The sequence below is a fragment of the Podarcis pityusensis genome (genome assembly GCF_964106645.2).
Source record: "Podarcis pityusensis genome assembly, contig: HAP1_SCAFFOLD_146, whole genome shotgun sequence".
In the NCBI taxonomy this organism is placed as follows: domain Eukaryota; kingdom Metazoa; phylum Chordata; class Lepidosauria; order Squamata; family Lacertidae; genus Podarcis; species Podarcis pityusensis.
The window spans coordinates 46,343-73,895 of NW_028293398.1; the positions used below are offsets into that span (position 1 = coordinate 46,343).

At 46.7% G+C, this 27,553-nt stretch overlaps 1 protein-coding gene across 3 annotated transcripts; it reads right to left on the bottom strand.

Moving 5' to 3' along the window:
• Window positions 1–43: 43 nt before the first annotated feature.
• Window positions 44–27,553, bottom strand: LOC308468992 (uncharacterized protein). Of its 3 annotated transcripts, XM_081024318.1 has the most exons (10): window positions 27,350–27,553; window positions 24,836–25,039; window positions 23,352–23,525; window positions 20,526–20,683; window positions 15,795–15,993; window positions 13,212–13,308; window positions 9,384–9,555; window positions 7,481–7,636; window positions 2,551–2,708; window positions 44–722 (listed from the first exon to the last, which is right to left on the bottom strand). In XM_081024318.1, the coding sequence occupies exons 2-10, from the start codon at window positions 24,931–24,933 to the stop codon at window positions 657–659; spliced, it is 1,278 nt and encodes a 425-aa protein (XP_080880444.1). In that variant the 5' UTR covers window positions 24,934–25,039; window positions 27,350–27,553; the 3' UTR covers window positions 44–656. The 3 variants fall into 3 exon arrangements, with proteins under 3 accessions (XP_080880444.1, XP_080880443.1, XP_080880445.1); XM_081024317.1 differs by lacking the exon at window positions 27,350–27,553 and having other exon boundaries at window positions 24,836–25,721; XM_081024319.1 differs by lacking the exons at window positions 24,836–25,039; window positions 27,350–27,553 and adding an exon at window positions 24,340–24,498.

A 27,553-nucleotide genomic window follows, 5' to 3' on the forward strand; every position in this document is an offset into this window, starting at 1 on the left:
TGCTTGCAGCTGGGAATGTGTCTCTCTTAAAGGGGCAGGCCTGAGAAGGTGACTCAAGGCACATGTCCATGTTACTTGCCAAAGCTCCACTGAGATGGGGATGGTAGAGGGGAAATGACATTTCTTCTATATTAAGAGTGGAAGTGGTCTTGCTTTCAGTTCTTTCCCTTGAACAGATAAAAATTAAGATTAGCTGGGTTAAATAAAAGGGGGGCACTTCTAGACCCTAGACGCAGTGGTTCTCAACCTGTGGGTCCCCAGATGTTGTTGGACTACAACTCCCATCATCCCCGAGCTCTGGCCTTGCTAGCTGGGGGTGATGGGAGTTGTAGTTCAACAACATCTGGGGGCCCACAGGTTGAGAAAGGCTGCCCTAGAGTGTAATGTCACTGCCTGCTGCAGGTAGTTCAGGATCTTACGGAGAGGAGTCACTTCTATGCTAAGGTCCAGCAAAAGTCATTCCTGCTCTCATCATTGTCCCAATTCAGGGCATGGAATTCCACCAAAACACGCCCCAGAGTATTGTTCCTTTCCAAACTATTCCCACTCTGGCTGGAACTGAGGCTGCTAAGGTCCAGAGCTGGAAGCCGTAAGAGAAATCTCCCCTTCAGCCGCATAGGTGTATCCCTGGAGTCTTCTCATTCGCAAGCCCAGCTTTAATGATGGATTGGAGGGCGAGGCACTTCCAAGGATCTCTGGCTCCGAAGGCTGCACTGCAGAGCCTGCAACAAGTGAGAGATTTGGCTTTAAGTGCCCTTCTGAGCACCTTTGGTTTTGTGGTCCTGCTTTTTGAACCATTATAAGACAAAAAACAGGATTTTCGAAGCTAGAAAACTACATTACTTCCAGTGCATTGTGAGCAGCATTCGAAAGGCAAATTACACATAGCAGAGATATGCTAAAAGAGTACTGAAAACATGCCTGAGATTCCAGGATTGCTTCCTCTGCTGTTTAATTACCACAGCTACACACTATATTGAAGCCTGGTCATAGAGTAGTCCCTGCCCCAAATGTTTAAGGGTCTCTGAACTGATGCTGCAAGAACCTTGTTTCTCAGAATCTGCACTGGACTCCCAAGTTAGAAGCTGTACCACCGGCTGCAGTAGGACTGCAGCAATGCAGTACTGTGTCAACATTTTTTAAAAGTCATCTTCTCTCAAGAACTTTAAACTGTTAGATAAATCAATTAAGTTTACAAGAAGGTGATTTTGTTTTGTTTTTGTATTGGCTACCAATGCAAAATTATTGCATTGGCATGCATAATTCTAAACCCTAAAACTTAACATTTTAGCCATGAGAGGTCTGTTTGCAACAAAACACTGCATTCCGCACTGTGATGACAGACAGCATGCAGCTGGCCCTAGTCTCATGCCACCATTCCACAAAAATACACAAAAAGTACTTTTCACCCTATGGTTCCTAAGTCCCTGTGGCTTGAAATATACACACACCAGGTGTGTGTGTGTGTGTTGAGTTAAGGTTTCCATGGAGGGAGGGAGATTTCAACCTTGTACATCTCCTTCCTCTCACCCTTCCTAGAAAATCTAAATTATGCAAAGCACTGCACCATTATACTAAGTGAATGAAGCTATGCAAGCTAACAGAAGATGAGTCCTGCTGGACTGAAGGGCTCACCTATTCCCATGCTATAACTGGGACAGGAGCTTTGAACTGTCAGCTCAGATTTGCAAAAGAACACACACGATTCAGTCTTGTTCCTGCTTTCCTTAATTGAATAAAGTGACACATCAAAAAAATTATAGATGTAAGGAGGAATTGGGGTCGGGGGAAGTTTGTCCTCACAAACTAATCTCCCTGATAGAATTCTGTGTGTTCTCCTTGTGTCTTGGGAGCCCAATTCTTTGCCGCTTCAGCTTAACACAGGCATTCCCAAACTCTGCCCTCCAGATGCTTTGGGACTACAATTCCCATCATCCCTGACCACTGGTCCTGTTAACTAGGGATGATGGGAGTTGTAGTCCCAAAGCATCTGGAGGGCTGAGTTTGGGGATGCCAGGCTTAACACCCATTCTGCTGTCAGGGCTCCCTGACACCATGCATGTGCACCCCTGCTGCTTTGGGAAGTTTATAAAGGACAAAGAGCCCTGGACAGTTAAGTCCAGCCAAAGGTGAGCAAAAGCTCATCTCGCTTTTCAGGAAGAGGGAGGATTGCTCCAGTCTCCAGGATTCTACTGGACTCCTATCCACTATTACTTTTACCCCCCTTTTTTTGGTTCCAGGTCCCCTCGCACATAATACACCCACTCATGTTAGTAATAAGTGATAGAATCAAAAAGGGGTTCCGAGTTCCGATGCTACCACTTTGATTAATTAGAGTCAAAGTAAAAGGGGTTAGGGGCAAATCCTTTGAAAACCAATTCCTAGTGCTGTGCTTGGAAACAGGAGGCTAATCTTTTCTTGTTCTCTCCCTGCCCGCCTTTGCTCGAGTCTAATCCATAGGGCAGACTTCCTCCAAGTGACCCAAAGTGGAACTTTGGTTTCCAGCTGTTGGGTTTCTGTGCATATCCATAGCAAATGCAGTGAACTCACCTGCTCCAGAGGTACAGGGATTGCCAGTGGCTGGGCAGCAACATTCCTAGTCCGACTGCGCTGGCGGGACCGGGAGCGTCGCGTGCGGGATGGAGAACGTCGCGTGCGGGATGGAGAACGCCCCCTCCGCTTGGGGCAGCTAGCCCACATTTCTTCCACTGAAAGGGAAAAAATGGCAGACTGTTGGTTGCTCCAGAAGTGATATTTAGGCAAGAGAAGCAACTTCACCCCAAAGACAGTTTCAGCGTATCCTCACAGGTGGCTTATGGTTACTATCCCTTTTGAATTACCAAGTCACTACTTTTTCTAGTATCAGCTAGAAGTGGGATTAAAGCAGAAGATCCACAGATCACCTGTTGACAGATCTATATTACCCAGCAATATCCTTCCTTATGGCCAAGAACCTGTTATGGTGCTTACTAAAAAGCTAGTCCCATTCAGCAAAGGTCCTTTGCAACATTCATTAAAAGTTTCCTGCTTGCTGGGGTACTAGTCAACAGGAATAAAAGAAATGGGCAGACCCAGCAAGCAGGAAATTATTTAATGGCACAGGAGCCCTGAAAACACTCAACCACATTTTTGCTGTTGACGTTGGGGGTGGCCGTCATGATGCTGTTCAGATGTTACTGAACTCCCAACTTCCATCAGTCCAAACCAGCATGGTCAAGGGTCAAGGATGATGGGAACTTCACTGGCATCCCTGTACCACACAGCAGTGGTAGGGAGCCTGGTCCCCTCCCCAATTACTGTTGGACCACAACTCCCATCATCCTGATCACTGGGAATGTTGTCTTGTGCTGCTTGAGTTGGGGTCCCAACATCAGGAGGGCCACAGGTTCCCTAGCCCTACTGCAACTGATCTTTTTGAACATGCCACGAACCAGGTGGGTCCAGGACAAGGATACAGAAAACACAAGAGGGAAAGCAGGGATAATGCTGGAATGCAATGTTTTGGAACGGACAGTTTGATGCTCCACAAGAGCAAACAAACAAACAAACAAACAAACAAACAAACGTACAGCAATTCCATAGAAAGGGGCAAGTGTGGATGCAAGCTGTGTCAAAGCCAACTTGTTTTAGCTGGCAGGGTGGGAAAAACAAAAGCCTGCCACAAACCAAAAGTTAAAGCACAACATTTTAGAAATTGATAGGACATGAGTTATTGGATTTCTTCATCTCGCAGGGGGTCGACCTGGCTTGTGTGACGGAGACCTGGGTGTGCGAAGGGGAAACTGTTACCTTACGAGAGATGGCTCCCCCGGGTTTCTCCGTCCTCCACCAGTCGCGGACTGTGGGCCGGGGGGGAGGGGTGGCATTATTAATCCGGGAAGATTGTTCTTTCAGGGCTCTACCATCGCCATCGATCCCCAGCATTGAATGTGTTGGCCTAGTGTGGGGCTCCGAGGTGAGTTTGGCTGTCTGGCTGGTGTACCGGCCACCTAGCGCACCAGCAGCCACCCTGTCAGGCCTATTGGAGGCGGTGGCCGGCTGGGCCTTGGAGTTCCCTAACCTTTTGGTATTGGGGGACTTCAACATCCATGCTGATGCCACTCCCTCCTCACAGGCTCTGGACCTGGTGTCTTCCATGGCAACACTAGGGCTCTCCCAGTTTGTTTCGGGCCCCACACATCAAGCAGGCCACACGCTGGATTTGATCTTTGGCGTCGGTATAGATGTGATCATGTTTCCTTCAATGAAGGTGCCGTGGTCTGATCACTACACTCTGAAAGCCAGGATTGACGTTCCACCCCCACCCTGCTTAGGTGGCAAGCCGATTTGGGCTCGCCCGCAGAAGTTGATGGACCCTGATAGATTCTGTCAAGCCTTGCGGGACCTTTCTCCCCCTGGCGACTCATTGACTGAGCTTGTTGAGGGCTGGAATACCCAGCTCCTGGCAGCCATCAATGAGATTGCACCTAAGCGCCCTCTGCGACCCCGCAGAAACTGGGCTCCCTGGTTTACCGAGGAGCTCCGGAAAATGAAGCGGGACCTCAGACGGCTAGAGCGAGTATGGCGGGGTGCCCGTGACGGAGCCTCAAGAACATCTTATAGGGCTTTTATGAAAACCTACGAGATGGCAGTGAAGGCCGCTAAGAAGTCCTACTTCTCGGCCTCCATTGCATCCGCTAGCTCTTGCCCGGCGCAATTATTTAGTATAATTCGGTCTTTAACATCCCTCGAAGGACAGCCAAATTTAAATAACAATTTGACACACAGCTGTGAGGCATTTGCGAGCTTTTTTGCGGAGAAGGTCCTGTTGCTCCGCCATGACCTCCCTGCCAATTTGGATACAATAAAGGAACTGGAGGCCCCTCGACTGTCCTCGGGTCCAGTATTGGACCACTTTGACCGGATATCCCCAGCCGATGTGGACAGACTCCTCCGAGCTGGAAAGCCCACCACCTGTCCTCTTGACCCGTGCCCGTCCTGGCTGATTAGAGCGTGTCCAGACGAGGTGCGGGCCCCCCTGGGGGGGAATCATCAATTTGTCCCTTGGCACGGGGACATTCCCAGGGGAACTGAAGGAGGCAGTGGTGCGCCCGCTTTTAAAGAAAACATCATTAGATCCCTTAGATCTATCCAATTACCGCCCGGTTTCGAATCTTCCATTCCTGGGTAAGGTGATTGAGAGAGCAGTTGCTGAACAGCTTGGTAGGTTTCTGGATGAAACATCGGCTCTGGATCCATTCCAGTCCGGCTTCCGCGCTGGTCATGGGACCGAGACGGCTCTGGTCGCCCTAACAGATGATCTCCGCAGGCAGCTGGATCGAAGCGAGTCGGGGCTGCTGATTCTTCTAGACCTGTCAGCAGCCTTCGACATGGTCGATCACAAACTCCTGGACCACCGCCTTGCCGACGTGGGGATCCAGGGCACAGTCCTTCAATGGCTGCGCTCGTTTCTCTCTGGTCAGGGACAGAGGGTGGCGCTTGGGGGGGAATTGTCATCCCGCCACTCCTTGGTGTGTGGAGTGCCCCAGGGTGCGATACTCTCCCCGATGCTTTTTAACATCTTTATGCACCCCCTCGCCCAGCTTGTCCGGAGTTTTGGGCTGGGCTGCCACCAGTATGCTGATGACACTCAACTCTATCTGTTGATGGATGGCCATCCTGACTCGGCCCCAGACACACTGATCAGATGCTTGGAAGCTGTGGCTGGATGGTTACGTGGGAGCCGGTTGAAGTTAAATCCTTCGAAGACAGAGGTCCTCTGGCTGGGACGGGACGATATGGGATTGAGGGGGCAACTCCCATCTCTTGCGGGGGTGCAATTAGTGCCAGCACCGTCCGTTAAGAGTTTGGGTGTAATCTTCGATACCTCCCTCTCCATGGAGGCGCAGATTGCAGCTATAACAAAGGCGGCATTTTTTCATCTCCGCCAAGCTAAGTAGTTGGCTCCTTACCTCTCTCGCCCTGACCTAGCCACTGTGATCCACGTGACGGTCACCTCCAGACTGGAGTATTGTAACTCGCTCTATGTGGGGCTGCCCTTGAGACTGACCCAGAAACTCCAGCGGGTGCAGAATGCCGCAGCGAGACTCCTTACGGGGTCTTCGCTGCTAGATCACATTAATCCGGTGCTATACCAGCTGCACTGGCTCCCGGTGGAGTACAGGATCAGGTTTAAGGTGCTGGTTTTAACCTTCAAAGCCCTATACGGCCTAGGACCCTCGTACCTACGGGACCGCCTCTCCTGGTATGCCCCACAGAGGAACTTACGGTCTTCAAATAAAAACATCTTGAAGGTCCCAGGCCACAGAGAGGTTAGGCTGGCCTCAACTAGAGCCAGGGCTTTTTCGACTGCGGCTCCAACCTGGTGGAACGCTCTGTCACAAGAGACAAGGGCCCTGCAGGACTTGACATCTTTCCGCAGGGCCTGCAAGACAGAGCTGTTCCGCCAGGCCTTTGGTCGGGGCGCAGCCTGACTCCCTCCTTTGGCAATCTTTACAGGACTTTAGTTATGGTTGCCATCAATTTTGATTTTAATTAATTTATAATGTTATTATAATGTTGCACTATTTTAGTGTTGTTAGCCGCCCTGAGCCCGGCTTCGGCTGGGGAGGGCGGGATATAAATAAAAATTATTATTACTATTATTATTATTATTATTATTATTATTATTATTGGAACAATCTGGCTGAACAGATAGGTCTTTGCCTGGTACTGAAAAGACCATGGGAATGGTACTAGGTGAATTCTCTCTGGAAAAGCTGTTCCATAACTGGGGGCCACTATTGGAAAGGCCCTTTTCCTGGTGGTTTCATTCGTCAGGGGCAGGATTACATTAACCTGTGGGCCTCCGGATGTTACTAGACTCCAATTTCCAGTAGCCCCAGGCAGCATGGCCAATGGGAGCTGGAGTACCGCACCACCTGGAGACCCCTATGTTCCCCACCTCAGAAGCACAGCAGCAGTAAGAGACAGCTTTCAACACAATTGTGTTTGTGGTCTGTTCTGTCTCCTAAATGCTGCTTCAACCTCCTACAAGGTAGGTTAGGCTGAGAGAGAAAAAGAGAGAATTTGGCTCAAGACCACCCAGTGAGCCTCACTGGGATGTTGGAATTTTAAAGAAAGTTTTTTCTGCTTCAAGACCAGTGCTTCAGCCTCCCCCTTGCCCCAGCACACCAGCTCTCCACCTGCCACCTTCCAGTTCCTTCCTAATACAGTGGACGCTCGGGTTGCGAACATAATGCAAATGTACGGGAGGTACATTTGCAACTCGCAGTGTTTGCAACCCGCAGTGCTGCGTCTGTGCACACGCAGGTTGCAAATTGACGCTTTTGCGCATGCGCAAAGCATGATTTAGCGCTTCTGTGCATGCGCGACCGCCGAAACCCGGAAGTAACCTGTACTTCTGGTTTTGGCGCGTCTGTAACCCGAAAAACGCAACCTGAAGCATCTGTAACCCAAGGTATGACTGTAAGTCACTCACTTTTCTTCTGGTCAGCCCTGCGTTCCTTTACTTCCGTTGCAGTTCTGTGCTGTGAGCAGGGCAGCAGCTTTGGGAATCCTGAGTCCGTGAATTCCTTGTTCTCTGCATTGACCTCAGAGTCCAGAAGCAGGAGCTCTGGTTTCGGCAGTAGCCTCTCTGCAAGCAGAGATCACACACAAGCTGAGCAGAAAACCTCCAAGGTCTGTGGAGTGCAACTGTAAAAGGAAGCTGCAAGCCAAGAGGCTCCTGGGTCAAATATGCTGCATCACTAAGGGAACAATGAGGCTCAACAGTGTGGTGTAGTGGTGAAGAGCAGTGGACTCGTAATCTGGGGAACCGGGTTTGATTCCCTGCTCCTCCACATGCAGCTGCTGGGTGACCTTGGGCCAGTCACACTTCTCTGAAGTCTCTCAGCCCCACTCACCTCACAGAGTGTTTGTTGTGGGGGAAGAAGGGAAAGGAGATTGTGAGCCGCTTTGAGACTCCTCAGGGTAGTGATAAAGCGGGATATCAAATCCAAACTCTTCTTCTATAACTGATCCGAAGGCAACGTGGAGTTTAGGAAAGGCTACTAGAGGGTAACCCATACATAATCCACCCAGACTTGCTCTACTTTCTTCACAGCCCATTTCCTGGTCACTTCTAGAGAGGCAACCTTGCTGTTGCTGGACCTTGAGACCCTGACTCAGCACTTTTGCGAGGCAAGGGGGAAGAGGACATGGGGGGATGCTCTGTGGTGGTTGCTAGGCAACTGCAGCACTCTGTTCTCCAGCCACCCCCACACCTGCTATTTGCAATGAGTTGTGTACATGCATAGGTTCCCTTTCAAAATGGAAAAATGTTCGTCGCGTGAGCACCCAGACTCTTTGAGATGGGGAGGAATCAGTCACTGGGAACGTCAGTGCACACTCAGGAGGAACAGAGTCAGGCCAGGTTGGCCTGGGGTCCCAGTAACAGCTTCTGCCCTTTTCTTAGCTCCCATCTGCTAAGGCACTGCTGTCCAAACTTTTTTCAAAGAGGGCCAGATTTGATGAAGTGAAGCGCTGTGAGGGCCGACCAAACTTGTTGACCTTTTTTGGGGTTGAAATTGTTCAGCTTTTTTAGGGTTGAAGTTGTTGGAGATTTTACTCCAGAAAATAAACTGCCACAGGGGCTGGATTGAACTGACTGGCAGGGTGGATTAGGCCCCCAAAACTGACTTTGGACATGCCTGTGGTAAGGAAAGCCTCACATGCCCTCTCCAGGTCTTATGCGAGGGAATTCAGTGCTGACAGGAGGGCCTACGGGATGGATTTTAATGGCTGGGAGAGGATATATTCATTGCCATTTATCCCTCCAGGCACCCACATGTGTGGGTTGAACAGAGTTTCAAAATCCCACTCTTGGCAGCAAAATTGAAAGCATAGGAATTAGGCTGTAATGCCTTGTTTTGAGCAACTCCAGCTATGAAGGAAGCTGGCACCCTCCTTCTTAAACCACTTAGCAAAGAATCAGGTAAGAACTTGTAAAGCAAGTTTTAAAATAACTTGTACTTACTTTATGATCATGCATTGGTTCACAGCAAAGGCAGCAATAAAAACTATGCAGGCAAAATTATTATATTTACTGTATACCCACTTTAGGAATACACCTTATGCTGGAGCCACCAGAGGCATGTCCACATCCAATAAGAGAGAGAGGAACAGGAAGTACGATACTATATGCTTCTTCCTTTCCAGGAGAGGAGGGGAAATGACATCACACAGAGCCCTCTCTACCAATTGTATTTCTCTGGTCTGAGTGTCTGCCTATCAGCAATACAGCTCTGTGGACTTAGCCCCCTTTCATGCTGACTAGCAAGAATATGCATTTGTTTGGCTTGGTTGCTAATTTCCCAGAGAGCCCTCTCCTAAAACCACCCTACCTGTTTCTTGCAGAAGCCTCTGGATCTCTGTCCGGGTCCGCTGTAGACTTTGCAGTACCTCCTGGTTCTGTTTGGCTGGGTCTTTGTAGATCCAGATAAAATAAGTCACCACAGCGAAGCCCAGACCAGCAAAACCTCGACGGGATAGGCCCACCCAGAAGGAGATTCTCTCCTAAAGTGAAGAGAGACAAGTCAATGCAACCAAAGACACACAGATCATCATATAGTGTAAGAAGGAACACAATCCTTGAGTTCTGCCTAGAACATCAGCCTTCCCAAAGTACCTTTCCAGATCTGGGGCATTCTCATCAGCCAGCTTCATCAGAACCGGCTCTAACCTTAGGGGAGTGAGGCAGCTGCCTCCCTTGCCTCAAGCAAAAGGTGTTGGGGGCAGGCAGTGTGGCAGGAGGGTGTTGTGGAGCAATGCTGTGACAGCCACGTGGCCTGTTCTGCACGTGGCCTGATGCCCTCAGGTACGGTGTTTGGTAGACACGGTCCTGCAGTGTTGCAGTAAGAGTCTACAGCCAGCCCAGTCAACTCTGGTAAAATGGAGGGTGGCGGAAATGCCAGCTTCTCCTTTGCCCCACGAGGCAAAATGTCATGGGTCAGGCCTGGTCCTCATCCTGGTGAGTCAATGTAAAAGAGGACAGGGTTGCTGTGCTTTTTAGTAGTTATAAGGGGTAGAAACCTGACCTACATTATTTCAAGCATCAGCTGGAAAATTAAAATTTAAGCAAATAATAATTAACTTGTAAAATTCACTGGTTGCTAATAGCATGAGTAACTTTTAGCAATAATTAGGCACATGAGCTAGATTCAGGGGTGGCTAACTTGTGGCCCTCAGGTGATGTTGGGACCCCAACTCCCATCAGCCGCAGCTGGCGCAGTCAATAGTGAGGAATTATGGGCGTTTTAGTTCAAGAGCATCTGGAGGGTAACAGGTTGCCCAGCCCCAAGCAAAATGGAACCTACATTTGTGAGTTCCCCAAAGCATCTTGCCTGCCAGTCTAGCCTTGATCCTACTTAGCAAGGTAGTACTTAACAAAAAATATGGTTATTTAAGGCTGCTTAATCTGCATAATTTACACAGGTTGCAAAATCCAGTTTTTCTTGGTGGAAAATGTGGGTCACCTTGGTGCTGAATTTAGATTTTTTTTTTTAAAGAATAACAAAAACAGCACACGCCCAGAACATACACAGCCCTTGGCCCTGTCCTCTGCTGCACTTGCTCAGCTCACCATCATCACAGGCTGCCTTCCACTGATCCAGCCAGATATACAGCTTTAAGAATTCCCTCTCCTTATTTAAACTGCAACATGCAGCCACACCTCTATAGTCCCATTTAATGCAGATTTGGTTGGCAGTGGCGGCAAAACAACTACAGGGACCTAGGAATCTACAACAGCCCAGCCCTTGGAATGCAAGCACAGGGCAGCGCAGGGGTAGGGATGGCCAACTGTGGTCACGTCTAGCTTCCACCTTCAGGAAAACCGGATAAGGTGGGATGGAGAATGGATTTAAGGATATGCTAAACAAAACGCTTATCATCACCAGAGAAGTTTTTACAAAAAACCAACCCAAAACGTTTAAGAGGTTTCTTAAAAGACAGGCTGGTAGTGTTGCCAGATTGTTGAGAAAAAGAAAGATACGAACTGGGCTGCTGTTAATTGGACGGCAGCCTTATTATACAGGTTTTACCACAGAGTTGGTGATTCATGTATATCGGGCATCTTTCAGGAATGCAAACAACAATTAGTGTGTGGGGAACCTCAGGCCCTTCCTCCTCACCTCGCTTCCTCCTCACATGATCAGTGAGCATATTAACCTCAGGACTATTATTGCTCATAGAGATAACAGCACAATTTTCAGCCTGAAAGTACGGTAGATTTGGCTGGGGGCAAAGTCTTGTTGTTGGACTGTAGCCCTGCAGCAGAGGGACCAACAGAGTTGCGATCTGTCCTCCCAACTCCCTCTTCCTCCTCCTCCATCCCTCTTGCTTATTTTTGTTTTGTTCTAACTATAGTGGTTTAAAATCCATTAGCAGCAACCTGAAAGAACAAGGTGAGAGGCAGGAGGGGTGCAATTCAGTGGGACTGCCAGCATTTGGTAGATAATATATTAGCACCTGGACCGGGTCAAGGGGGACACAGCCAGGCCAGATTCGGAGGTGGGGCTAAGAACAAACATGCCTTTGTCCACCCACCCTACATAAGAACCCAGAAGTAACGGAGCGCAGAAGTGGCAAAACGCGACATGCGCAGACGTGCCGTCACGTCTTACGTTCTATTCAGGATGCGAACGGGGCTCAGGAATGGATCCCGTTTGCATCCTGAGGTACCACTGTATATTGTTTTAATTCTAGCTCTTATGGTTACAGAAATGTAACTTGAGAAACAGACTTGGGGAAATAGGATCCAGTCCAAGGGCCAAATCCTTATCTCCCCCATGGGCCAAGTGTCCAAAATGTAACTTGTCATCAGTGTGCAATCAATATTTGTATCCTTGTTTTTCAGAAGAGCTCAGAAGGGGTGTTTTAACCTCACAACAGCCATGTGACATAGATTAGCCAAGAGAGTGTCACCTGCCCAGGACCAAAAATAAAATAAAATAAAATAAAATAAAATAAAATAAAATAAAATAAAAATAAAAAGTAAAAAAGTAAAAAAGTAAAAAAGTAAAAAAGTAAAAAAGCAAAAAAGCAAAAAAGCAAAAAAGTAAAATAAAAGTAAAGTAAAGTAAAGTAAAATAAAATATAAAATAAAATAAAAGTATGGTGTGCCTGGGGCCTGGCTTTTCAGGCCCCATAAGACAAGAATGGACAAACGTCAGTTGTCCCAGATATTGCTGGATTAAAACTCCCATCGCTCCTGGCCACTGGGGCCCCACTGCCTGGGGATGAGGGAGGCTGGGCATCTAAAAGCATCTAGGTAGCACCATGTTTCCCATTCCCTTTGTAACCATTGCGGATGGATAGTACTATCCAGATGCCCTGGAAAAAGTTTCTGCTCAGCACCTGGTGTTCACAAACCTGCCAGTTTTCAGGAACATTGGTAGTGCCAGTGTAATAATTGTTGGCCTGAAACGCTGCATGCACTAAAGCTCTCTGTTGGGTCAGTACTCCAGTCTTTCAAGTCATTGGTGCAGTGGGGAGCGCGATGGGAGATCAGGGTTCAAATCCTCACTCTGCCAAGCAGCTTACTTGGTGACTTTGGGGGCTATTCACTGCCTCTTTGCCTAGCCTACCTCGCAGGGTTGTTACAGGGAATGAACGAAGAGTGGGGAGAACCATGTACACCACCTTGAGATCCTTGGAGGAAGAAGGTGGGACATAAATGCATTAAATAAATACTGTATAAAATAAATACCATGGTTGTTTATCTCCCGCTCTGTTTGGCAAATGTGTCATGTGCAGCAGGGGTCAGGGAGGGAGGGATAGCTTTTATTTAAAAATAAAAATGAAATGAAAAGCCAGTTTTTAGATCTTACGGCATTGAAATAGATGCTTGAAAGTGCCTGCAAAACACTACCTGGCAAAGCTTGACAAGCCAGGAAGGTGGCAGAGAGAGATTTCCCCTCCCCGTCCACCTCCAGTGCGGACGTCTTCCCGTGACAAGTGTGAGGGTGACACCACAGTGCCGTGGGGAAAGAGGGGGGGGGCGAGGCTCCCATCAAGCCACCTACGCTTGAAGGGCGAGACGGGGCCTCACAAGAAATCAGCATCAAATTGTCACTCCAGGGGCAGCTTGTTTGGGGAGATGCACCTTGCCCTGCTCCCTCCCCTGCCCCACACTCCAACTCGGATTCCATTAGTGCAGGAAGAGGGCGTACCGTCAAGTCCTGGCCCCCGTCCCCTTCATCCATCAGAAGGCTGCAGATGACACGCTCTAGGTAAATGTTTGCTCCCACCAATGTCAGCAGAGGAAACCTGGAGACAGAAAGGGGGGGCATTAAGAGAAGGAAGTGCTTTAGGACAGCAGCGAGAATATTGATAGCCAGCTACTGGAAAGGAAATAATATACCAACAAAAAGAGAATGGCTAAATAAACTATGTGAGTACCTGGAGTTAGCTAAATTGACGGACTTAATAAGGCAAAAACCTAAAAACATGGTACAGAAACAGTGGGATTGTTTAAATGAATACTTACATAAACAGGGCTCAACTACGGAAATTTGGTTGTGTTTAGACTAACCTTGTGCGGATCTTAAAGAATGTAAAGAGTTTAATGAATTACAGAAGATCTTAAGGGATGGAAGTAAAGAACAGAGGTAAAGGTGAACTAAATAACAAAAGACGTGTGATTTAGGCGATGGAAGTCTTTTAAAAATATTTTAATTAAGATTTGCATTTTACAATGTGTGTAAGTATAAATTTGGTATTGTTGTTTATGGAAAGTAGCTTTCTTTTTTCTTTTCTTTTTCTTTCTTTTCTCTTTTCGTTTCTTCTTTCTTTTTATCTTTTTTTGCGGTTTTCGTATGCCAAGTATGTAAATAATTGTGTTTTTGCAGATGTGTTTGGAAATTTGATTGTATTATTCAATAAAGTTATTAAAAAAAAAAAGAGGAGGTGGGCATTTTAAGGGCTTGCCCACACTTCTGCTCGTCTCATGCCTAGCAAGCACGGGGCCAAGTGGGTTTTCTTTTCCAAGAGAAAACCCACTCTTTAGCTCTAAGTCAAATGGCAATCCCAAGAAAACGTGATTTGCCCTTTCCTCTAACTAAGCCGTTTCCCCCAATGAAACCCTAAGCTTCACCAGGTCCCTGGCTTGTGCCCAAGCAGGGACTGCTATCTGGTACCCAGGGCCCAATCTTTGCCTTCTGAGAGCCTTAGCTTTCTTTTTAAAGGCAGCTTGTTTCTAGCGCTTATTGTGGGGAAATAAGTTTGGAAATGGGAAACCAGGCTTATGGGACCAGGGGTGCCAACTTGAATAAACTATGGGGGGCTGGAGCAGGTAAGCCCCACCCCACATAACTGATCACAAGACATGGGACATGCACACCATTTGAATGGCAATGCCCATCAACTTGCGGGGGCAGCCCAGTAAAATAATTTATTGGGGAGGACGAAGGGACCTCAGCCCCTAAGAGTTGGCTCCTATGCTAGGGACAATGGACAGTTTAGGTGTGCAAAGTACAGTGGTACATACTGTCTTTCCCCCTCACCCACTGCCACCCACACAAAACTCTAAACACCTAAATATTAGAATCAGAATCTTGCAGTGTTTATCTATGCATAATTTATTGGTCTTGCAAGAATGTATTTAGAATCATGGGCTTTTACTAAGAGCTAGAGCTACTTAACTGCTGAACCACGGTGGGCCAGGCAAGAAATTTCAGGAAAACAGAAATCTGTGTTCTGCACAGTCAGGCCAGCGTTCCTGAACCTGTGGCTCTCCAGATGATGCCAGACTCCAGCTTCCATCACCCATGACCACCACCCATGCAAGTTGGGGATGATGTGATCTAACAACATATGCAGGGCCACAGGCTCCCCATCCCTCCTCGACTGGGTCTTGAATCTATGCTGGCGACCAAAAATGCATCACAAACAAAAGGAGCACATCTCACCAGAGTGGGCAACACTGACCTGTGTGCCTTCTCAGTCTGCTACCCAATTGCTAACTGTTTATTGGCGACTTCAAGGCCCCCTCCTGCTCTCCATTCTTAAGGTTCTTGATCTTTAAAGTGGACCTTCAAGTAGAATAAGGGATCGCCAGGGGTTCATCCTGCTCCTTCCTCTACTGCAATTAGGCTTGAAAAAAAGCCAACTCTTGTTGGTCACAGCTGAAAAGAGGTTCACCCTCCCCTCCCTGGCTGTGGCTCCACCCACCAAACACACCCACCTGGCCTGCAGCAAGTAGGCTCCCCAGAAGCCTTGCAGTGGCATCAAAAGCTTTTTTCAAAGTTAATTGGGAGGGGCATTAGGGGAGAGGAGTGATATTCCTGGGGGAGGATCAACTCTCCTCCCCCTGCTAAAAATATTGGGCTTGGAAAAGTGAAAACACCTTTCTTACACCTAATTGCTGGGAGAACGGAAGAATCAATGCTTTTTTCCAGCCGGAAATCACCTGAACTCAGTTCCGGCACCTCTCAGGTGGGCACCATTTCCATTCTAAGAGAACATGCTGAATTCTGGCACCTCTTTTTCTAGAAAAATAGCACTGAGAAGAATATGTGTGTTTTAGTGGGATATGTTGCCAATGGCAGCTTCTCGGATTTCCATTTGTACACATAGTCCTAATAAGGTGGCCAATGCTGGGAATAAGAGGACTGTTTAAAAAATGAGGTACGCAGCAGCCCTGCCGGGAATCCTCCCATCCCATCTCTCAAGCCAGCCTCCGTGTTTTGATCAGGCTGGAGTGTCTGTCCGCCAGGGGGATCTTTTGCATCTTCCATCCACACCCATTTCCTTACCGTGCTCCTGCAGTCCGTTGGCTAGAGGTCAGCACCAGGCTGGCAGCCCCACTTAGGAGATGGAAGAAGACCGAGTAGAGAGCGCTGGATTCCCCAACGACAAAGCGGTGCAGAAATGTAACCCGGTTGAAGATCTCAGCAAAGGCTACTCGCTGCTCAAAAGCCGAATCCTGCAGTTCTTGGAAGGCCTGGCGCACCCCTGCAGAGGAGAGAGGCAAGCCAGCAAGGTGCCATCCACATTCCTCTCCCAGCTAAAACCAGAAACTAGGTGGAAACAGAACATAAGCATCCCATTTCCATTTGTTCCACTTATTATCTCCCCTCTGTAAGCCATATGTTTTGTCCCACACAGATGATACAGAGCATAGGGCATGCTGATATGTATTTATTTTAAAGTATCACTTCTTTCTCCTGCTTGCTGCAACTCTGAAAAGAAACTCTCTCACATTTTACAGTACTACCAGAGGCAGAGGCAGTGTGTTGTCAGGTGATCTTTGGTAATCTTTCGTAATACAGTGGTACCTTGGGTTACAGACGCTTCAGGTTACAGACTCTGCTAACCCAGAAATAGTACCTCGGGTTAAGAACTTTGTTCTTTTCCCAAAAAAAATTATGAATTTTCCAACAAAATTTAGACAAACAAACAAACAAACAAACATATATCTTAACTGTACTTAATCCAATCTTAATAACATTGCTGAGTGACTTCCTCGAATCCCCATGGCTGAGTTTCAGTGTATATCATTGTAACAATTTTCCAAAACCAATTTTCTCATAAAATTAATTTAATCACTTAACATCTTTCTTTCTTTCCATTTTATCTTTAAACATATTATTCTCTAACATTACATATCTAAATCCTAAGCCTATCTGGTATTTGCAAGTTTTTCCAATTAAGTTATCTTAACATATTTAGCTTCAGGATATTTGCTTCAGGGTGAGAACAGAAATCGTGCAGCAGTGGCATGGCGGCAGTGGGAGGCCCCAGTAGCTAAAGTGGTGCTTCAGGTGCCACGCCCCCCGTCTTGCCCAATATCGTTGCCCCCTTCTACTCTACGCAGACGACGCAGTGATCCTATCCTTTTCAAGAGTCGGCCTTAGGAGGGCATTAAAAATTTTCGATGTTTACTGTAAATCAAATTTTCTTACAATTAACCATGTTAAGTCCAAAGTTCTAATTTTCACCAAGAGTCGAAAAACCTATAATTGGAGAATAGACGGAAAAGCTATTGACCAAGTCTTTAAATTTCAGTACTTGGGAGTCTTCCTCCAACACAACATGGGCTGGAAGGTCCATGTTGCATATGTATTAAACAGAGCTAAAGCCCTTTCCTATGCGCTATTGCGTTTTTTCTTTTCAGATGGGGCTTTCCATATTCCATCAGTGTTAAAAGTTTTCAAGGCAAAGGTGATTGCAACAATAGCATATGCAGTCCCATTATGGGGGTCCTTTGCTAATCTAACCCATTTGGAGGTAATCCAAAACCAGCTTTTAAGAAGATTGTTAAAATTACCCAGGTGTGTAAGCAATACTGCTATACGACTGGAACTAAATGTTACATCTCTAGAAACCACATTATGGAAATGCATCCTCTGTTACTGGTTGGCTTTAAGGCATAAACTTCCAAATCTCCACCTGATACAGTGCCTCTGGAGAGATGACTTCCCTAGCCCCTGGGCAAAAATAATACATGGGAAACTTGTGTCCCTAGGACTATCTCCATCCGAACTATTAAAATTGGATTTAACTTCGGCCAAAAGAATTATAACTCACAAATTAGAGGAGATGGATTTACAATTTAATATTGCGACAGGTGGAGGCACCTGTTCGCCGATAAACCTTGGCTTAACTCCACCAACGAAACTTCCATCTTACTTAACTACCTTATCTGTGGTGACGCACAGGTATGCCTTTATAATGGCTAGATTCAATGTTTTCCCATCAAACGTGTTGGGTAACAGACTCTCCAACGGACAGATCTCACTCCTCTGTGACTGTAAAAGCGGATCTATAGAATCGTTATATCATATAATCTTCTGTTGTCCATTACATTCGGCTTCACGGTCCAAGTTTCTGGCCCCATATTTATCGAGAATTGCTGACAGTCCTCAGGAAGCCCAAATAATATACTTATTAAACGACGAAGATACAAGTAGATCCCTTGCAATCGCTAGATACCTGATTAATGTTTTATTTCAAAAGAGGAGAAATGGATCACTGTATGTTTCTGACAGCTTAGCTAAACTTAAGAACCATCAATAAGTGCCAGAACTAAGACGTATACCCCCCAAAATCTGATGGATCGGAATTGCGGTTTACATAGAGGGAGCTTATTGTGTATAGTGTTTACTTAACTAAAGTAAAATTGGTTTTATAAGGGTGTTTTAACTTGGAACTGTTTAAATTGTATTGTTTATGGATAAATTCTGATGTATTGTTTTTGATATGGGCCAATGGCCGTAATAAATCTAAATCTGAAATCTGAAATGGTGCTTCAGGTTAAGAACAGTTTCAGGTTAAGTATGGACCTCCAGAACAAATTAAGTACTTAACCCGAGGTACCACTGTATAATGCCCTTTGTGAGGCCAAAATTTGGCACCCTCCAAATGGATTTTCTCAGTTATGGCTGCAGTACACATTACTGTACAAAGGTAAGACCTGCATCCTTTGCTTTGCCCACTTTTGATTCTGGCCTCATCCACCCCTGGTATGTGGCCCCACAAAGGTTAGCATGAGGGGAGAAAGGTTCCCAACCCCTGAGATAATTCCCCCAGTATCTGCATATATGAAAGGAGGGTTTTGTTTTTAATACTAGTGCAGCACTGGGGAATGGGTTCTGTTTCAGGAAAAGGGGGTACTAGGGCAGGGATGTCTGTGTAATGCAATAATAATAATAATAATAATAATAATAATAATATATTTATAATAATAATATATAACTCAGGGCGGCTCCCAACCGAATATTAAAAACACAATACAGCATTAAACATTAAAAACTTCCCTAAACAGGGCTGCCTTCAGATGTCTTTTAAAAGTTAAGATAGTTGCTTATTTCCTTGACATCTGATGGGAAGGCGTTCCACAGGGCGTGCGCCACCACCGAGAAGGCCCTCCGAATGGTTCCCTGTAACCTCACTTCTCGTAGTGAAGGAATCGCCAGAAGACCCTCTACGCTGGACCTCAGCTGGACGATGGGAGTGGAGACGCTCCTTCAGGTATACAGGACCGAGGCCATTTAAGGCTTTAAAGGTCAGCACCAACACTTTGAATTGTGCTCGAAACGTACTGGGAGCCGATGTAGGACTCTCAGGACCAGTGTTATATGGTCTCAGCGGCCACTCCCAGTCACAAGTCTAGCTGCCACATTCTGGATTAATTGCAGTTTCCGAGCACCTTCAAAGGTAGCCCCATGTAGAGCACGTTGCAGTAGTCCAAGCGGAAGATAACTAGAGCATGCACCACTCTGGCGAGACAGTCCATGGGCAGATAGGGTCTCAGCCTGCGTACTAGATGAAGCTGGTAAACAGCTGCCCTGGACACAGAATTGACCTGCGCCTCCATGGACAGCTGTGAGTCCAAAATGACTCCTGGTCCTTCAGGGGCACAGTTACCCCATTCAGGACCACACCTGCCCACCCCCTGTCCCCCAAGAACAGTACTTCTGTCTTGTCAGGATTCAACCTCAATCTGTTAGCCACCATCCATCCTCCAACTGCCTCTAGACACTCACACAGGACCTTCACTGCCCTCACTGGTTCTGATTTGAAAGAGAGGTAGAGCTGGGTATCATCCGCATATTGATGAACACCCAGGCCAAACCCCCTGATGATCTCTCCCAGAGGCTTCATGTAGATGATAAAAAGCATGGGGGAGAGGATGGAACCCTGAAGCACCCCATAAGTGAGAGCCCAGGGGCCTGAACACTCATCCCCCAACACCACTTTCTGGACATGGCCCAGGAGAAGGATGAGAACGCAAATAATCTAGCACAGGACTCTGGAAGTCCCTCCCCAAGCTGCTGGACTCCAATTCCCATCACCCTCTTTTAAAAAAAAAAAAAAAATTATTACTTTTCCAAAAAGTTTAAACACTAAAAGAAAAGAAAAAACACATACAATACAATACAATACATTAAACTAACAAAACAATGCAACAACAATAAAATAAATCAAATTTCATTATCCCATCTTTCATTCACTTATTTCCTCGACCTCCTCACACCTCCCTTTTTGTATTCCACTTCTGTTAATTATTTCAGCAATTCCTTTCCATCTACCTCTGTTTTCTATCCTATAATTATCTTAACTCATTCTAACCTTATTTTTCCTTTAATACTCTATTAATCTATTTATACTTAATTCCTTATAACATTTCTACTAAAGCCATGTAACTTCATTCCAACATTTTTCTAACATTCATTAATTTTACAATATTTCTGTAAATACAATTCCTCATCCCCCCAACACCACTTTCTGGACATGGCCCAGGAGAAGGATGAGAACTCAAATAATCTAGCATAGGACTCTGGAAGCCCCTCCTTATGCTGCTGGACTCCAGCTCCCATCACCCTCATCCAGCATGACCAACAGTCAGGGAGGATGTGAGCTGTAGTTCAACAGTGTCTTCAGGGCCCTGGCACATTGTTGTACAACAACTTTTCATTTTAAAATGCAGCTTTGTTTGTTTCTGAGACCATAATCCCTACCCAACCACCCAACTCCCAGCCTACCTTGGGAAGAGTCACGCAGCATCTGATGTAGCAGCTCCCCATCTTGCAGGATCTGCTCCTGAGAGCGCAAGGTGGCATCCTGTGCCCGGGCGATCTCTCCAGCAAGCTGATGGGTGGATTCCAGCTGGCGGGCCACAGTCTCTGAAGAGGACGTCAGCCTGGAACGGGCAGAGATGGCAGGAACCAATTCATTATGACCAGGAACACCTTAACCCCACAACATATCCACCGTGCCAGGAAGGTGCTGAAGCCCAGATATTCTGCTCCGCGGGCAGCCTCCTCGGGTGAAGTCATTACATCCCTTGAAGGAATCTGGCTGCAACTCTATGCGCTCTGACTTGGGAATAAGACCCACTGAACTCAGTACGACTTAATGTCTAGTTAAGCATGCATAGGATCAGAGCATTAATTTCAGAAAGGAGATTAAAAGGGTTCAAGGCCACCTGGAAGTTACAACTTCTAACCTGCCAGCCCTTCAAGGGCTAGATACTTTATTTTTAGATTACAATGGAGGGTTAGGGCGCACAGACCCTAGTTTTCACTTCCAGATACCACACAATAGGTTCCCTATAGTGCCTGCACCATACTGTGTTGGCCAACCATACAGGTTCCAAGTCCATCACACCTCCCCACCCCCCACGTTATAAAAACCCAAAAATATACTTGAGTCTTTTTGGGCAAGCCCAGAGGGCTTCAATGCCACAACCACAATATTTTGGGCAACTTAAGGAAGCAGGAACTGTCATATGCAGGCAGCATCCATTATATCAGTGGCGGGGAACCTGTGCCCCCCTCCCATAAGTTGCTGGACTGCAGCTCCCATCCTTCACTGACCATGGGTTCTGCTGGCTGGGGATGGTGGGAGTTGGCATCCAAGGGTGTATGGAGGGCCACAGGTTCCCCAGCCCTGCTTTGTGCTTCCTTATTTTGGTGAGCTGCAATTACTCCCTAGGGGAAAAGTCAAAATACAGCACACGGCTTTGCTCTTCCCCTCCCTGCTCCAAGTCGCTTGTTCTAGATTTCCACCAAGTGTCAACCAGACAAATGTTGATGTTAAGCGGATCTGATGGTCCACGCTTCCCAAATTAGACTATCCTGTCACACTGAAGCTAGTCTGCTCTGGGAAATGCTGGAATTAAGAGTGTCACTCTGGGGTAGCTCTCCCCATGTAGAACAAGTGCCCTACTTTTTGGTGCTGCCAGTTCCAGTGGCTCAGATGGAAACCCAACGCTTAGCTTGCCTGCTGTCCAGCCCAGCTGCTAGTCAAGGAGCTGTCTTTGAGGAGGGAGCAGACAGGAAAGAGCACTTCATTCATACTGAGAATTGGCAACTTCTTTGCCCTAACAAAGGGTTGGGAAGAGAACAAAATTAGACATACCAAAGACCTCCACCCAACCTCCTTCCCCTCCTATCCTGGTTGTCAGTCCAGGGATAGTGGTAGGGTCAGGCAGCTGCCAATGCTCCAGTTAGGGCCCCCAACACTGAAGCTTCTCCTGGCTCTCCTCCTCTCTGCTGCTGAGCAATGAAAGAAGCAAGCAGAAAGAGCAGGAAACTCCCTACACATTGTCCTCTTGCATGAGTGCTGGTGCTGATTGGATGGGCATCTTTACCTGTTGAGACTGCAGTGTGGTTTTAAAAAGGAGGGGGTTGGAGGAGATTTTTTTTTTTTTTGCTATGGGCATCTGGAAAAGTTCCCCCCCAAAACCCCCACTTGACCCACTCTCTTTTCATCGGTTTCCTCCCACGGTAACAACTCACTCTTCCTTTCTATCTTCTTCCTTGATGTCTGGGGATGCTTCCAAAGGAGCTGTTATTGAGCTTTCATCCTGATTTGTTTGCAGGAGGTTAAATGACAAGACATCAAAGCAAGTCTTATCCCATGCTTCGCTGTGCACTTTCCCACCCCTTTGTATCTCACAAAAAGCCCAATCTTTTGGGGAGGTGAGTTTGCAATGCAATACCTCCCAATCAACTACAGTTATGCAATCTGAGTTTGCCGGTATGTGATTGAATCCATCCTAAAGATAGTCACACTCAGGAAGTGCACTGAATGATATTGATTGAGAGAGAGAGAGAGAGAGAGAGAGAGAGAGAGAGAGAGAGAGAGTAATCCTGTGTAGGTCTGCTTAGTGCACTGAGATCAGAGGTACAGTATAAGCGTGCATAGGATTAGCATCTTTCTAAGGGAAGAGGATAGTGAGAAAACCAGTTAGTTGGCTCTGCCAGCTGTGATCTCTGATTCCACCTACTGAACTCAACCTATTATTAGTTGCTCTTCTGGTGCTTCACTAGGCCCAAAGGGCATCAACCACCACTGGAAGATCAAAGGACTGCATGCAAATTATGCTATGTGGACCTTCCCATACAAGTGCCTGGAAGCAGTCAAGGGAACCCCCACTAACATGCTTAGTGGTTCCAAAAGGCTCTCACCAGGCCTTAATTCTCTCTGCCCTCCCATGCTGTTTCATAGGAACTTGCCTTATACAGTGGTACCTTGGGTTACAAACACTTCAGGTTACAGACTCCGCTAACCCAGAAATAGTACCTTGGGTTAAGAACTTTGCTCCAGGATGAGAACAGAAATTGCGCGGCGGCAGCAGTGGGAGGCCCCATTAGCTAAAGTGGTACCTCAGGTTAAGAACAGTTTCAGGTTAAGAACGGCCCTCCAGCACAAATTAAGTTCTTAACCCAAGGTACCACTGCATGGGATATTCCCAGCCTTCCCTGGAGACTGAAACTGGGAACTTCTGCATGCAAAGCATGAGCTAGAATTACCCTTCCAGGCTAGTTGCTCTCTAGAGGAAGAAAGAGCCCCATTTTCCTTACCTGTGCATGGTATCTTGGGCTCGTTGTTGCCAGGCCTCATTGTGCAGGAAATAACAGATGCTTTGAGCATGGGTGAAGAACTCTGTGTACACCCCAAAGGCCACTGGGTCCATGTCCTGTGTGCAACCAAGGATGGAGCTGCTAGGCTCACAGGGGGGGAACTTCCTCCCAGACCTGCCCAGGAGAAGACACAGAATAAGCTGAAGTTACTGGTCAGATAAAACAATGAGAACCAGTACAGCCAGCCTTGAATTATGTTGACTTGACATCCCAGACAAAACAAAAGCAAGATCCACACCATACATTGAAAGCATATGGCTTCCCACAAAGAATCCCACAAGGAACAGTAGTTTTGTAAGGGTGCTGGGAACTGTAGTTCTGGGGGGGGGGGACTACACTTCTCCAGATTCTTTCAGGGTAGTCAGGACTGTCAAAGTGATATAGATGCACTTTAAATGTATATTGTGGGTGTGAGCAAAAGGAAAGGGAAAAGCTCCTCCTTCATGAAGCTTTAGGTCAGGGATCAGCAACCTAAGGCCCATGGGAAGTGGCCCGCGGAGGTCGTTTGACCAGCCCCCAAGTCGCGCTGCCTGCTCGCAAGGTGTGCTAAACCGGCGCGGGGCAGCACAGGAACTCGCTTCCCCGGTGCCGGAAATCATGTCTGCACACGCGCAGACACCAAAAATCACGGGCGCGGGTGTGATCCGGCCCACGGAGGGATCTCCGCGGGACCGATCCGGCCCAGGCAAGATAAACCTTGCCAACCCCTGCTTTAGGTTCAAGCAATGTCTCTCTTCCACTGTCACCTCCAATGAGCTACTGAAAATGTTAAGAACTACAAATGTTACAAAAAACCCCCTAATAAAAGCCATTAATACAAATTACTAAAAATAAAATACTGCTGTAAATGCTGAAATCCTTCCCCACCCAACACTTCTTCCAATTCTGAGCTCCACCCTGCTCTCACTCAGGGCCTAAACAAACTCACAGATCACCCCTCAAATCCCACACCACAGAGGGTTTGTGGAGCCTGCAGACATCACCCTAGACTGTCCTACTAGGGTTGATGGACAGACACCAATGTCGATGGGGCTTCCTCAGGCTGCCCACAGCTGTGCCCCGTTCAGTACACAAATCAGCTGCGCATTGTGCAGTTCCAGGCTGCAACAGGTTGGGCTGCGTGAGTTTGTTGAAGTAGGTTAAGCTGAGAGGCTTTGGCTAGCCAAATTTCACCTAGTGGCAGGGTTAGGATCTGCTTCCTGATACCTCAAGTTCTAGGGTGGGGTTTCCAAAACTGGCGTTTCCAGCTGTTTTTGGACGACACTTCCAATCATCCCTGACCACTGGTCCTGCTAGCTAGGGATGAAAGGAGTTGTTGTCCAAAAACAGCTGGGAACTCGTGTCCTAGGACAACACTCTAGTGATCACTCTATTACACTGGCTGTCACCAGCCCATCCCCCAAGACCCAGGTATCTGGACTCACCGCTGGAGGTGGCAATGGGCAAATCTGATTGCAATGCGGCTTTGCTGCTCCTCATCCAGCTCCCTGCACCCAGCGTCTAGCTGCCCTAAGGCTCCCATCCAACAAGTGCCATAGCGGGGGTGTCGAGCCAGTTCACGGGCCTGTTGCAGGCGGGTCCTTCCTTGAGACAGAAGCTCAGGATCGGGAGATACCAGCGCCCCAAAACTGGGACAGATATAAGCTAGACAAAGAACAACTGAAAAGCCCAGCATGACTATGCTTACGGAATGTAACTGGTGGGATGGGAAGAGATTGCCTGCCGTAAGCCCAGAGGATAAAAGTTCAGGTGATAGGTTAACTTCCCAAGGTGGAAGTATGGAAGCATTTAAATGTCCTGTAGATTTGTCCTTGTGGGGTGGAGGAAACAGTAAATCATGTGGTGTGGGATTGGCTGCGATACAGAGATGAAAAGGGACCTCTCCCTTGTAAACTTACATTTAAAGCAGTATCATACCACTTTAAACAGTCATGGCTTCCCCCAAGGAATCATGGGTGCTGAGACGGGTTTGTTTGTTTGTTGTATAATATTTCATTGTTGTCAAGATCAAGTACAGCATTTTATTTTATTTTTACAATAGCAAGAATACATTAAATTATAACTCAATTTAAAACTGGTGAGAACAAAAACTAAAAACTAAAAACTGGTAAGAACAAACATTATAAGGTAAAGGACCCTGACAGTTAAGTCCAGTTGTGAATGATTCTGGGGTTGTGGCGCTCATCTCGCTTTACTGGCTGAGGGAGCCAATGTTTGTCCACAGACAGTTTTTTCGGGTCACGTGGCCAGCATGACTAAGCCACTTCTGGCAAACCACAGCAGTGCACGGAAACACCATTTAGCTTCCTGCCGGAGCGGTACCTATTTATCTACTTGCACTTTTGGGGCATGCTTTTGAACTGCTAGGTTGGCAGGAGCAGGGACCGAGCAATGGGAGCTCACCCCGTCGCGGGGATTCAAACTGCGACCTTCCAATTGATCGGCAAGCCCAAGGCTCAGTGGTTTACACCACAGCGCCACCCGCGTCCCGAGAGAACAAACATACCCCCCCCAAAACCCCCCAAAATCCAAGTGGCTCAAATCCAGGTGAAAAAGACCAATAGCAAACCAAAATAAATGAGACCACATAGAGGAGGGGAATTGAGATGGGAAAGCAAATTATCTCTGCAATATGCTAGAAACAAATAGAATAATGAGGGGCTTTTTTTATATATTCTTGTTGGCATTTGTGATGCAGGTATTCAAAGTTGAAATACATTTGTCAGTTTTTGAAACACCATGAAGAACTCTTAATTTGTGTGTCATTTCCTGCCATAAAAGCTAAGTACAACACCTTGTGAAACCAGTATTATAAGGTTTCACCTTGCAACTTTCAATCTTTTCTCATTCTCTACTGGATTGCTATTAATAGATGGACAATCAGAAATTTGTCCTTGATGCCTTCTTCAGAGAAAGGTGCTGAGCATTGTTAGGGGACTTCTAGGCCCTCACAGGGAATTCCCAGAGCTTGCTGTTAAACCACTCTGAGAATTGTAGCTCTATGAGGGGACCAAAGGTTTCCTAACTTTAAACGAATTAAAATCTCCAAGGCCTGATGAGCTGCATCCAGTGATACTAAAGGAGCTTGTGGGTATAATCTTAGAGCCTCTGCCTATAATCTCTGAGAGGCCCTGGAGAACAGGTGAGGTTCCTGCGTACGGGGAAGAAAGAAGACCCAGGCAACTACTTACCAGTGAGCTTGATATCAATACCAGGAAAGGTCTTGCAACAGATAATTAAACAGAGTCTGTGAGCACTTAGAAAAGGATGCTGTGATTACTAAGACCTAGCATGGGTTTCTCAAAAACAAGTGGCCACCTGTCACGGATGTTTTAACAGAGAATCCTGCATTGCTGCAGGTTGGAGTAAATGGTCCTTGGGGTCCCTTCCAACCCTACATTTTTTGATTCTAACAGTGCTCAACACGCTTAACCAAGCTACATTTTCCAGGATTTTATGGTGGAAGATGTGCTTGCTTAAAGTGGTATGCTACTGCTTTAAATGTATAGTGCAAATGGAGTCTTAGTGACTTGAGCATTATAAACTCGTATTTTGGAGCTGCCCTCTGGGACAAAACTCTCTGTGGTCTGGTGTTTTTGTGAGACACTACCTTCATTAATAATTACAGTTGTGGAGTAACAACATTATAAGAGTAGGTATGGTGGAAACAGGGCTCTCCTATGGCCTTGCAATGCCATGATGCTCTGAGATTTTTCTGTGTTTCACTCACTCACTGATTTGGGTCACAGAATATTTGCAAGTAGTGTCTCCGAATTACATGGGGCTCATACCCACCCCCGGGTCATAATGCAATGACATCTGCATTCATGGGTCTCTGAATATCATAATCTCTTTATATGAGATATTATACTGTTGATATTGTATTAATAAAACACCCAACTTCAAACAGTTGACAGACTGTTCAATCCTATACATACATTTTCAGAAGTTAAGTCCCATTTTAATCAATGGAGCTTACTTCTAGGAGAGTAGATACAAGATTCACAGCCTGGTTCACCTCTGCAATGGTGCATGTAAATACATTTGCTGTTTCTTGGTCCCTTCACACACTCGTCCTAAAACACAAAATACTGTTTAAGTGCATACAGGATAGAGAAGGGAAAGGATGCTCACATTTTGTA